This window comes from Dermacentor variabilis, chromosome 5 (genome assembly GCF_050947875.1).
Source record: "Dermacentor variabilis isolate Ectoservices chromosome 5, ASM5094787v1, whole genome shotgun sequence".
Lineage (NCBI taxonomy): Eukaryota > Metazoa > Arthropoda > Arachnida > Ixodida > Ixodidae > Dermacentor > Dermacentor variabilis.
Window position 1 is genome coordinate 15838697 of NC_134572.1, and position 13784 is coordinate 15852480.

Here is a 13784-nt window from a genome sequence, read left to right on the forward strand (position 1 = left end):
AGTTACTCATGGCAGGTTTCTTTTCCATTGCCGCCACCCATGAGATTAATTCAGCCTCTCTGACTTTCCGCTTGACCTTCTTTGTTGCTGTGTTGCCCGCCCCACAGGCCGCAGCAGCACTCCCCCTGGAATACAAATAAAATTTTATTTTTGCGTTGCTCATAAACCTACAAAGATTTATGCACAAATGTTTGTGAATTTAATATTTCCTGTTAATTTTTTAAATAATTGTGATATGCTTTATAACAAAACAGTTAAGCCAGTTAGGCAGAGAGCAGTCGGAACAGGTAAGCAGTCGTTCACAGACTAGCCAAGAAACAGCCACATATCAAAAGTCATGGCGCTATGTGTGAGGTGGCATGTGCGTGTCTTAATACTCTGCCTTGTAAGTTTATACGTTTTCTTGTTTCTATGATGCTGGAAACAGAAGGTGCTTTGCACGCTTTTCTAACTGGTCAACGCGGCCTTTTTTATGTAAACTTGGTGAATGTGCCGTGGTGCTAATTGCCGGCAGCTCGCAAGCGGATGGGTGCCGGCTATCAGCTTGTCAGCTGCGCAAAGTCTAATGTTTCTGGGGCTTGCTAATGTACCGCTCTCGTTAACTCGACACATTTTAGTGTTCAGATATGAAAATTACTGCTCTATTTGCAATATTAGCACCATTTCCGAGAAGTTTTGTCCTCTGCTTTGTGATATAAGTTTAACCATATAGGGTTGCTTTCGTCCTGCCACGTAAACTTGTATAGAAAATTCTCGACGCGATAAACATTGCATATCTTTTTTCTATTATTATTATTTTGACGTCGCTATATCTAGCGGCTGTACCTCGAAAATAGAAGCGACTTTCTTTGACGCGGTGGTCAAACCGTCCAACCGTTTCTGTTTAGATACTAACCTGCTGTCTCCAAATTGAAACTAAGAAAGTAAGCGGACGAGACCTCATCGAGGACGTTGTTGACATAAAGCAGCACAAGAAGCTTCTTCGCACAAAAAAGAATGTTCTTATCCTCTACACGAAAAACGGTAAGTTCAAAGCGGATAGTCACATTGCATGCGAGCTTGCTGGAGTGCGGTGGCACATGTGAATGGCCTGTTTCCGAGGGAAATAATGCGTATCATCATATGGTGTTAATTTGTTGAAGCCAGGCTGAAAATGTGTTTTCGCTGAACGTAAAAAAAAAAAAAATACAGGATCGGCACTTTGAAAGGCTGTATTTCGAAGTTGTTAAATTGATGGCAACAAGCAGCTTACAACAACATTAACAGGAGGCACTGTCATGGATAGTTTTGTGTCAACTTGGTTTACGAGTTCATTCGCTGCTTGCCAAAATAGTCTGGCTCAGTGGCTATGGCGTTCTGCTGCTGAGCGTGATGTCACTCGTTTGGTTCGCGGCGGCCGCGTTTCGATGGGAGCGAAAACACCCGTGCACTTAGATTGAGTTGCACGTTAAAGAGCCCCAGGCGGTCCGAATTTCCGGAGTCCCCCACTACGGCGTGCCTCATAATCAGAAAGTGATTTTGTCAAGTAAAGCTCCATAATTTAATTTGATTCGCGGTTGCACTCTGGTAGGGGTAGAATACAAAAGCACTCGTGTAGAGGTTTATACCCCACCCCTTTCTCTGAGGAGGATCCCGACACGCCCCCAAAAAAATTATTCAAGACCAACTCCCACTATCCTCTTACAGACACACTGTTGTGCCCCACGGGGGATGCCACCCAGAGAGGGGGGGGGGGATGCCACCCAAGTGACATACAGTTGTCACGCCACATCGATTCTTCACGCCTGTCAGCAGCCCAAATCGGCCTGTGCATGCCGGAGTGGAGGTCCGTGCAAGGCTGCGCTTCTTCACACCTGTTAGCCGCACAAATTGTATAACCACGCCAGAATCGGGAGTCGGCGGATGATCCCCGTCTTTCCCTGTTTGTGCCAAATGAGGTGCATGCGTTTCCAACCAAGCTCCCTTCGGAGGAAAAGGGAAGCCGACCTGCTGACACCATCTGTGGCCCGTCGCATTCGGTGTCCCGATGCCATTGGTCAACCCGGCGCCATCGTTTCCCTGACACTGGGATTGGTCTCCTGACGCCGGACTGGTAGAAACCATGAAAAATGACGACGCAGGCATAAAAAGTGTATCCAGACAGCTGTGAAAAAGGAGGATGCTCAGGAAACACAGACTCGGACATGCCAAGGCGCTACCATAGTGTGCTCTGATAGTTGGAGCCGTTTTGTAAATCTAAACCATTTACCTTTTTGAACGTATTCCTTTTTCTCTATTTTCTTAAACGACGCTTGGAACTCTTTCACCCGGCACCTGGCACGGCACTATCGATGGAAACTTCATTGGCCGCATGGACTCCCGACTTGACAACATCACTCATCCTGGGAAAAAAAACTGTGCTGATGCCATGAACTGTGGTGATTGCTTTAAGAAATATTTACTCTGTTTGCTACATGGCCCTAATTTTTGAGGCCCAAATTTGATGTTCCATGCCTAGACCACAGCGCACAGACCACTCTGTCCTGCAGGGAGCGAAGAAACCTTGATGTCGTGGTAAGCGTGAGACAGCTGTGTGCGTTTTCATCTATGCAACTGCCGCCACTCGAAGTTCTGCACCGTACTATATATATTCGGCCGTACCCAGCCTGTCGCTCTGGAGCTGCCTCTATTTGTCGCTATCAACACAACTAGATCTCTTGTGCCGATACCGGTTTCACTAGCACCCGCGAACTTCTTTGTTCTACATAGGAAACAAATTTTTGTGCAGTCAAATGAACTCCAAATGCAGTCCCTTATGTTCTTGCAATTTGCAAACATAGTGACAGAATGCCATGGGTGTTTAAATAGGGTATTGAATTTATGATCCTGCAAAATGAGGCGCACATTTTGGCCTTCTATACAGCATGCATTCGTGCCCGCCTGTCTCCACCTTTGTTGTACTAGTATTTTTTGCACAACAGCTCGATATGCTGCAAGGACAAACTTCCTTGTAACATGTGATTTAATTTGCTTGCTTGAAATGTTAATTAGTGTACTTCTGCTAATTAGCAGCTTTTCCATCATCGTTAGTTGGAAAAGCATTCAGCCTGAATTAAATAAAATGTCGCAAAAAGAGCGCTGGCCCCTTGAACCTCTCCCCCCCCCCCCCACACACACACAAACACGCACACCTTTTGCTCAAACGCGATAAAACCAATAAGTTCGTATCCACACAACCCACATTTTGGTACCCCCCTCTATATCGAAATTCTGAATAAACCCCTGCACTCGTGCACTGTACTTTCAGTGCCTGTTAAAAAAAAGCCCTGTTGGCTAAAGTTAAGCGGGAGCACTTTATATGGCGTCGGCCCACTATGCAGCTTTGCAGTGTTAACCCATTGAAATGTTATGCAGTGCCCATTTTGCAAGACGGACTCGTATAATGTTGGCCATTTTGTGGGCAAGCAAGTAATACGGTTCTCATCTAATGAAAGAGTCAATATTCTGAAGTGCTGGGTGTCCATGTAACAGACATTTTCATCTTGTTTGCTGTTGAAATTCGATTGGCTGGGCTGGGATACTCGGCAGGAGACAGGCGCCCCCAGCCAATGAGCACTTGAACACCAGACTAAATGTACATGTCCACAAGGTGGACACAAGAGCTGTCTATGCTCCCAATTAGAATGTGTGCTTAAGGGGATTGTGCAACACCTTTAAGTCTGGTATGTCTTCGATATTAAAAGAAAGCTTACAGTGAATATTTTCAGCAAGAAGCCTTTTAATGCACCTTGGTAATGTTCTTGGTAACCAAATGTTGCTCTTAAAACTTTTGTGCGCAAACAAACAGGGACGAAGAATAGGAGCAACACAAGCTCGTCCTTGTGTTGCTCCTATTCTTCGTCACTGTTTGTTTGCGCACAAAAAGTTTTAAGCTGAATCTGTTCCAACTAGGCCGACTCGCAGTTATGCTTCAAATGTTGCTGCTGCCAAACCCTCAGTCTTCTCTTAATTTTCATTTTGTGAAATTGCGCAAACTGTTCTGCCATGAGCACACAGTCATGCCCACCATTGTTCTAAGCTTTTGTATCGCCATCAGCTCAAGATTGTGTGATGCAACCACTTTTCATGCCACTAGATGTTAGAAGTGATTGTATCAATGCAGTGGTGTCATTCTCTGTCACCAGAGGCACTGCATTGTTACCATTTCTAAAGAAATCTGGCCAATAAGCAATGTTCACTCCTGTGTAAGAGCATATAAAATTCCAGGTGTATTAAGAAGGTCAAGGAAAGTGCAGGCATCCTTTCAAGATAATTGTGGGCTTCTACGTGCATGCGCAGAGTAATATTTGACTCAGACGTTAGTGAAAGTGTCATCTGATGACATGGAAAGCAGCACAGCATAGAAAGATGGGACTGGTAGTGATGATGGTGACAATTGCTTTTACAGCTAAGGAGGCAGCTGAGCCACTACGGATATCCAGTGATGTTGCGTTGGAACTCAAAGGCCAAGCTACTTTGGCACATATTGATTGCGCAGGGTATGTTTTACTACCTTCTATACCTGGCCTTGTCATCACTTTTCGGCCTCTCACTGGATATTTCTTTTTCTGCAGGGAGGGAAAGAAGCTTTGTAAGAAACTTAAGATAGCACCAGAAACTGCAATTTTGAAACACTACAAGTAAGGCAACATTCTCCTCATTTGGCATTGTTGCACAGCCGCCTTTGATTATTGCTTAATGCCTCATTGTGTGTTAGATATGGTTCTCAGTTTTGTTGCAGAATTTGCCTTTCTACATTTTTATGATGTATGGCAGGTCCTGAGTAGATCTGTAACTCTGCTTAGTTTTTTGCATGGCATCCACTTTTGGAACCTGCGAGTTGATTGCCCTAAAGGCCCAAGAGAGCATTACAAGGGGCAGGGACAAGTACTGTGTTATAAGTACACAATTTATAGTGCAATCAGTGTGTAACTTCTTACGTTTGTTTCCATGAAGTTGTGCACTTTTTTTACATAACAAAGAAGTGCTTACTTCATTGTTTGATAAGGTATTTTTTTGCATGGCCAGTAGCCACACTAACAAACATTTTATAAGTCACTTCAATGCCTTGTCTTTTGGATGTGGGACTTTCTTAATTAGTATTATGGGTGTTTCCTTCTCCTAAGGCAAATGCAGCAGCACTCCTTTTTTTGTCATCGCAACCTCTTGTTGCCCTTTCTGTAACTTGATCTGTCTGTTCTCAGTGATCTCAATTATCTGATTTTTCATGCTTGGATTTGTTTCCAGAGATGGGGAGTTCCACAAGGACTATGACCGGAAGTTAACAGTGACGGTAAGCTCAAGATAACCAAGCACTAGTAAAACACAAAAGCCTATTTGAAGACAACTGAGAACTTGACCTCATAACAGCTATTTAGTTTTATTTTCCTCTGAAGTGTTATACCAACTGAACATTGGTTTATTGCCTACTTGGTTAGTCATTAAAAGCAAAATGTGCACAAAAATGTTAAGCAAGAAAGATTAGCCAAGGGACATTTGTAGCAAGTGTTAAACATAAACTATGCTTAGTGCATTAACCATGCTGCTTGAATAGAAGGGTTACGTTAACTTCATGGCGATCATGTTTGTAGACCACTAGCAAGGTGGAAAGAGCCATTCCACTTATTCCAGGCTTATCTCTAAAAATGCTCTATATGCCAAGAGTGGTGCCTCAGTATGATTCTAAAGTTGTAAGCATGCTCCCTTTCCATAACATAGTCCTGACCTCTGGCCAGAGCTAAAATTAAACATGACACTTGGGAGGCAATTGCAAAGGGATCTGAAGTGAACTAATACTAAACTCTTCAGTAGCCTCGCTGTGGCTGCTGTCTGCATTATGTAGCACAACTTTACAAGCCTGTCTTAAAGGGGTACTGAACCAGCCCTTGGACTTGGTAAAAAAACAGTCTGCAGATATCAGACGCTGCTGTGAACGTCTCAGCCAAATTTCGCAGTCGCAGCTCGCAAGTGGAGCGCAGTTGCCTTTCTCTCAAATGCTCTTTTCAACAGAAGCCTGCTCCTCACTCTTTTCTGGACGCTCTATTTCGTAATATAGTAGATTCTCATATGCTGCTGCGATTACTCAATAGCTGACATCAATCAAGAAGAGTTTGGATCAGTGCACTTCTGTTACTGTGTATATTTTTCGGCGCAGTTTAATAAACAGGCTGAAGTGAGTGAAAGTGTGATTTTTAATTTCAATAATAATTATGTACTTCCAGAAGGAGCCGACTATCGTCTGCTCATGCTCCGCCGTGGCCATCCACGTAGGAATTAAGCATTGGCCACCCTGCTTATTGGTGTCGTAGCCGTTGGGTCTTGCTAACTAGTTTTGAACACTCGGCTAGCCTCAAACTACGTGTAATCTAAGGTTAGACCATACACATGCTTGCAAGCGCACTGACTCGTGGCCACTCATGGTTAGACTTCTTGACAGACTTCGCTTCGTATTTAGCTATTGATAGTGCTTCAAAACGCGCAAGTTGCATGTGGCTACTATCCCTCGTTCAAGCTGGTGCAGGAAATCCGCACCACATAGCACAGCCAGGCAGGAGCATATAAGTGCGAGCGAGCACTCAAGCCCTGTCGTGCACAAAGCAAACGCTCTGCATACGGACTGCAATTGCATGTAGCCGTGGTCTGCTTCATAGCGTAGATACCGCCGCTGGGATTTGCTGCAATGAGTCCACTGGCTGAGCGCACTGCGACTGAGGACAATCAGGTTTGGCGTGTTGTAGGCACCAAATTTGATGATAGTAGTGTCTTCGTCAGCATCCAAAATCAAATTTGAACTGTACGCCACGGTGATGTTCTGTAGGTAGATCATTGCAGGCATGCGCCACTCCACTGTAGCCTTGGCAGTGCGAGGCAATGAAGAAACACTGCGAAAGGGGCGTTTGATGGCCACTAACTCCGCTTCTGCTGAATGCATTGAAGTACTTTTTGTAGCAAAGTATTTATTAAATGGTCCAATTTAACTTCAAGTGCATTTCTCGACTGCAATAAAACATGGTTCAGGGCTCCTTTAAGTCTTAAATAATCATTAATGTGATTGTTTGTTTCAGTCCATGTCTAACTTCCTAAAGGACCCCACAGGCGACATACCTTGGGAAGAGGAAGAAGACAGTGTCGACGTCTACCACATTGCTACAATTGAGGTAACCATACTGTTCACTTTCAGTATTTCAAGTTTTATGTAATATTCGAAAGCCAAAATAGTTTTACATTCCTCTGTGCTCTGTGTGCAGACATATGCTAGTTGTTATTCAACCATACTTTTTCTCCAGGAACTGAAGAGGCTATTCCAGAAAGAAACTTCACCTGTTCTCATCATGTTCTATGCTCCTTGTATGTATTTCATGTCTTTGTTCTCAGTGTAGTACTTTTACATTGTTATTGAGACTGCACTTGTGGTGACAACGTTAGGGAACAGGTGCTGAGCTTTAAAACAGTGCTTTGTGGTGAGATTATAAAGAAAAAAAATGCCGGAATTCAGTTTGGTTGTCTGCCAGGGGTGCTGCACTGGGGTAAGTACTGCTGTGCAACGGTGAACACTCTTATTATTCTGTTTTTGCTGTTCACAGCAGTGCAGAAAATTCTCTGGTATAAGAATTCTTGTAGCTTTTCGCTGCTGATCACTGCCTTAAGATATAAAATTGTGTTGGTGGTTACATTGTGAAGTTTTCCACTGGTTAGGGGCCTTAGGCAGCCTTTGTTTACTTTTCATTGTGTGTCTGAGGCGTCTTACATACCTCTACTTCTTTTTCACTTCACATGTGAATACTTCAACCACTTTGCTTGTTCCTTTTGTTTCCAAGGGTGTACATTCTGCAAGAGACTGAAACCAGACTATGCTAACGCTGCTACAGAGCTCAAGGGTCACTCGGTGAGCTGCCTGCACACTTCCTGTTTGTTTTATACTTCTGTGTGTAATGATGCCTTACATGGCATGTGACAGCTGTTCTGGTTGAGTGAAAGAAAAAAAGAAGAGTTGGGAGAGTTAAGTTTGGCAAAATGTAAGTTAAGTGATGTGAAAGCATGCCAGACAATACAGGCTAATGCTAATATTGGTCACAACAACTGCCAGAACTCATATCTAGTATGGGACCTGTGCTGTATGGGTTGAATATATGGCACCTATTTTGAGCATATGCTTCTAGACGGGCCACTACTTACTAGTGCTTCGTACTGTGCGTAGCGTAATCAAGCAATGAGAAAGGACAGAGTTGACTAGTATTGATCAATATGACTGCCAACACTTGTCTAGAGTGTGATTTCTGCACTCCAGGTTGCGTATATGCCACCTGCTCTGAGCATAGGCGTGTGTACACATAGGCTGCCTCTTATCGGTGATTCGTGCTGTGAAGTGGCTTGCATGGAGGGTTGTCTATGTCCCCACTTTGGTATTGTCACGAATCAAGCGCTATTTTGTCTGCCATGTCAACTGCCTTCAAAGTTCACCTAAACACTTGAGTAACAATGGCCTGTAAATTAGGCAGTGGACCCTGAGAACCAAGTTGTCTTGAGCCGTTGGCCCCCTGTAGACAGGAAAAATGCAACCTGGAGTGTGCTGTTCTGGCTTTCTAGGCAAGTTCTAAGGGCCTTGATCTGCAATTCTTTGAAGTGATAGCTTTCTTTGGCTACTTCAGCCACGATCTTGCACAGTAAACAGTGGCACATACTAAGTGTCCCAAGCTGTTTTCTAACTTGGGCCACTATGTACGTGTTCGCTCCTGTCATTCGGAGAAAACATGGGCCAGTGGCTATGTGCCTGAAAAGACAGCTTAACGCTGTCTGGCCTGGTACATACAACTTCGTTCACTGGGTATGTGCCACTGGGTATTTCCAGAAACAGACAACTTTGGCACTGCGTATGTGATATTGGTATGTACCCATCCTTGGCCAATCCTTGAGAATGGATGTGCCAAGGTGACACAAGGGACATGTAGCCTTAAATATAATAGAGCAGGAAATCTGAAACTGGGTTCTGTGAATGGAATCTGAGGGTTTCATGAGTGGTCAGAACAAGTTCAATCCCATTCACTTCCACAATTTATACTTGAAGAAATTTTACATTGCATTTTTGGATTTAACAAAGTCCTTGCACACCACATCTACACTTCGGTAGTCTGCGAGCACTGAAGGACCCACAGGGCACTGGTGTGCAAGACTAATCTTGTGGGCTGACAGTGGTTGCCGGACTGAGCGCTTTTAATTCACGCTCACGAGTGAAGTTTGTAACATGTGAACTAGAATAAACTTGGAAGTTCTGCAAGCTGAGAGCCACTTCCAAATTAAGTAGCGGTATCTCGAAGACCATACTTCAACATGAGTGACTTGCGACATTAATTTGCAAAAGATAAAATAACCTTTGTGTGTCCGACACTCCTCTTGAAGATGCCGTTTATGGCACGCAGTGCCTAGAGCAGTATCCATCTAGTCAGCTACTGCTCAATTGGTGCTCAGAGCAGTGTAGGAAATAAAATTGCTGGTCTATGTATTATCACACTTTCTCATCAATAGCAGGATTAACGATTACATGTCAAACTGTAAATAATGGAGGTGACATGCAGGCGCAGTGTTGGTGCTGTACTTGATATAGGTGCTATACTCCAGTGTCTGCCTACATAATTTTCTACTTCATTCCTGTCTGTAGGTACTGGCTGCTATGGACTTGAACAGGCCTGAAAATGCAGCTATTCGCCGACACTACAACATCACGGGTTTCCCAACGCTCCTGTATTTTGTGTAAGGTTTTCATTAGCCTACAACAAAATCTTCGAAGTGGTAGTTCCTTTATATGTTAATCTTCTTCACTTACGTGTTTTCAGGTCTGGGACATTAAAGCATCGCTATGAAGGTGAAAACAACAAGGATGCCATCGTCAAGTTTATGAAAAAGTAAGTTATGCGCATTCATTTGTTACGGGGCCCCTTACCTGGCCCCGTAGCAAATTTTGGTTATACGCTGGAAGCTGTTACATGTCCTCTAGGGAACGTTCTGCCACAAGAATTTTTCAAATTGGCTCATTAATTACGGAGATATAAATATTTTAGTGTCGTGAACCCAGGATTTCAGGAAGCAAGCTCCACTGCCATACAAGACACTCTCCACTCGCCCTGTCTAGCCTTCACAAGCGAAATTCCTTCCCTGCGTTCTGCCATGCCGGACCTCGAGGATCGCATGACGCGTACATCACGGGCCCCACTTTCCTTTTTTTTTTCTCCTAGCTTTTTTGCAGCGCACTTCCGCTGATGGCGTCGCGCACGAGCTGTTATGATTGTCTTGTTTCACGCAGCACACGATTTTGCGCACTGTGCTTGAGGACACCTGAGTAACAGAATAATTCAGTGCTACACGAATACTGAGGCAGACACAAGCAGATCACAGAGCATGATCCTGCGCTGGAACATGTTAGAAAATAAGTTTTGGTGTCTGCGACTGCGCGTTGGGGAACAAGCAGATGAAACGAAAGTACATCTCTCTTGCGGTGGTGCGAAGTAAAACAAAAACATGCAGACATTCGGTTTGTATGTTTTATTTCTCAAAGCTTTAAGTCGTCTGTTCAAGCAACATATTACATAAATAACAGATGTTGCCTTGAATAATTCTCGAAGTCACGTGTCACCATGAGCGACGTCGCAGTGCGAACACATGTACGTAGGCACGCTACCACATGTACGTCATCCTCCGGCTTGGAGTGTGGTGGCCGCAAGAAGGGAAAATAGTGTTCGATTTGAAATTTCAGATCTTTCCGCGGTGCATAGTGATGTAATACTTTGCAGACACAATCGTTATTGCACAATGTATGCCCTGCGCTTGTCAGCTCAAAATGGCCAGACCTGGTGGGGTCCCTTTAATCAGTGAGCCTCAAGAAGACTAGTTTGCAATATTGTTGCTAATATGTACTGAAAAAAATCAACTTTGCAATGGGTAAGTAAACACTGCCTAGAAAGAATGAATTGCTAAATTATTAGTGGCAATGCCCAGAATATACTAAGAATGAAACTGCATTTCAGATATGTTTCCTATGCATGCCTGCTCTCTTGTAACTATTGATGTTATGAGAAACATCTCCATGGGTTGCTCAATCCAGTTTCTATTACAGTGTGGTATTTTTTGCTTATTTGAAGTTATTTTACGAGTTTTTGCATACAATAAACTATCTCGCACACAACAAGAGGTTGCTTTCTTAAATAAAACCTCCATATTCTTACGGCAATGTGCTTTCCATGTAACGCGAACCACCTGCTATTTCCAGCTACTTTTTAGTTTGCATGCTTCCTGGTAATGACTGGTACAGCTTAATAATCTACTAATTGGATTTACGTGTGTGTTGATTACAGTAATGTAATTTATGGTCTAATGAACTGTTTAGTTTTGGAAACAATACTCCTTGCTAAAGTAAGGTTCGTAGCAGCCTTGCATTTAGGAAGGTTCTAATTTTCATTTGATTTGCTTTTAATGGCATTCATGGGTAACAGAAGACAGTAGCAAGACCTTGTCCAGTAAACTTCCATGTTAGCGTGGTTTTGCATGTTCTCTCTGCAAGGTACTTGTATGAGCTATGCAATGCCAGATTCCAAAACACAACTTCATCCTTGATTTCTCATTGTCCAGCCCACAGCAGCAAAACAAGAAGCCCCAGGAGCAAGCTTGGTCAGATGAGCCAAGTGATGTTGTTCACTTGACTGAAGAGACATTTGAGCCAACGCTGCAAAAAAATCCTTCAGTTCTTGTCATGTTCTATGCACCCTGTGAGTAAATGAACGTGCTTGGTGTTTAACATGATGTTGCCAAAGTTTAAGTGTGTACTGGAGGGCTGTGGTAGTAGCATTTATTCATTAGGAACAAAATTTGCATCATATGCTATGTTAGCCCCAGAGTGCAGCCTCTTTACAGGCTGCTTCCTTGGGTGTTTGGTTGGCCCAGAGCAGATTTATTTTATCTACATTTAAATTTCTATGATGCTTTGCTCTGTGTAGATTTATTGCAGTTTAAGTAAAGACTTTCTGGCTGGCATGTGTTGAAAATAAGTTCTGAAATTTGGAAGGCATCGCAGTATTTGCATGACCAAGTTTATGATTGTGGGTAAAAGTTTTGAGTGAATGTGTCGCTATTTCCTCTTTCTGGCAATGTTATGACGGATTTTGTGGAGTTTATCAGTATCAAGCTGTGCATGCTCTACAGTAAAATATCATAGCAAATTACGTTTTGTGACAGCTGCTTAAGAGCTTAAAAGGACATTTGTACGATCTTTAGGGTGCGGCCACTGCAAGAAGATGAAGCCAGAATATGTATCTGCTGCTGCTACACTTAAAAGCGAAGGGGTGAGCATAGCTTTTCATTAATTTGAAGTGACTTGAAGTGTTATTTCAACTTAAAATAAATTGTTTTGCAAGGCGTTATGCTAACGTATTGATGGCATAGCCACTTTTTATGCTAGTAATGTACCCGCCGTGGTTGCTCAGTGGCTATGGTGTTGGGCTGCTGAGCACGAGGTCGCGGGATCGAATCCCGGCCACGGCGGCCGCATTACGATGGGGGCGAAATGCGAAAACACCCGTGTGCTTAGATTTAGGTGCACGTTGAAGAACCCCAGGTGGTCAAAATTTCCGGAGTCCTCCACTACGGCGTGCCTCATAATCAGAAAGTGGTTTTGGCACGTAAAACCCCAAATATTATTATTATTATGCTAGTAATGTGCACAAACTTGTCAGTACACTGTCTTTATGCCATGTGCAGCTATCAAGCATCTGTATCATGTGCGCCGCACCTTCTTTATTTGAATAACTATTTCGGCCCTATTTGACTAAATATGTTCTGAAAAAGTGAACCTTAAAATTAAATAAAAGAATAGCGGGCTTGTGACACCTTGGAGAATTGTGACCCAATTTCTGGGAAAGCTGTTTCTGTGACCACCCACCCCCAAATCTTCTTGAACAGCAAGCAATGGCTTAAGAATGCAACTAACTAAAGTTGAATAATTTTCTGCAACTTGCCTAATTACTCCCCTACTTGTAACTTTGCCCACACATCATGCTCATGATCCTCAACATCTACAATTTTTGCACACTAGAACTTTTGGTTCCTTGGTGGTGCACACAATTGCAAGATGTTGCATTTTCATTGGTGACACTTCCAACATTTGTTCACACTTTTGTATGCTTTTATTCAAAATAATCTTTGCTGTAGTAATGCTCATATGTCGGCACTCCTTCAGTGTAGCTAAAGGAACTGTGTTGGATCTAATTTTTCTTTTCTTTTTTATTTGCTAGGTGGCGGGTATCCTGGCTGCTGTTGATGCAACCAAAGAAAAATCACTCGGCTCCCAATTTAATGTTAGTGGCTACCCAACCGTCAAGTACTTTGAGTAAGACATATATTTGTTCCTCCAAACAGTGCTAGTCGCACCACTTGTCATATTGCACGATCACTGTCACTGCTTTGCAGCTTGCGACTTTCTTGCAACTTGACTTCTCTTGTTGTCAGCCTTAAGTGCTGGTGAAGTGTTGGAAGAATGATTTGTCAGCGGGAGTAAGTCGTACTGAGTGTTGTTCAAACAGGAGCACCAGGTGCACATGACTCATTCTGCAAAATTGATAGCTGATCTCCACTCAAATTTGGCACACAGATACAATTTTACGTGAAGTTTGGTTTAATACCACGTTTATGGGCATTACTTTCCGTTTTCGTCCACAGTAAATCCACAGTGGGTGTTGCCTGTGGCAGTGCCACTAAAAAATTTTCAGTCTCTGCAATAGAAT

At 43.2% G+C, this 13784-nt stretch overlaps 1 protein-coding gene across 1 annotated transcript in view; it reads left to right on the forward strand.

Annotated features, from left to right (window-relative positions):
• Positions 1-269: 269 nt before the first annotated feature.
• Positions 270-13784, forward strand: part of LOC142582300 (protein disulfide-isomerase A5) — a 52789-nt gene continuing 39274 nt past the window's right edge. Inside the window, exons 1-13 of the mRNA XM_075691854.1 lie at positions 270-385; positions 888-1023; positions 4427-4517; positions 4593-4658; positions 5266-5311; positions 7083-7175; positions 7305-7365; positions 7836-7903; positions 9674-9765; positions 9849-9917; positions 11638-11774; positions 12280-12347; positions 13296-13390. Of these exons, the coding sequence (XP_075547969.1) occupies positions 338-385; positions 888-1023; positions 4427-4517; positions 4593-4658; positions 5266-5311; positions 7083-7175; positions 7305-7365; positions 7836-7903; positions 9674-9765; positions 9849-9917; positions 11638-11774; positions 12280-12347; positions 13296-13390 (1070 nt within the window). The 5' untranslated portion in view covers positions 270-337. The remainder of the gene's footprint in view (positions 386-887; positions 1024-4426; positions 4518-4592; positions 4659-5265; positions 5312-7082; positions 7176-7304; positions 7366-7835; positions 7904-9673; positions 9766-9848; positions 9918-11637; positions 11775-12279; positions 12348-13295; positions 13391-13784) is intronic.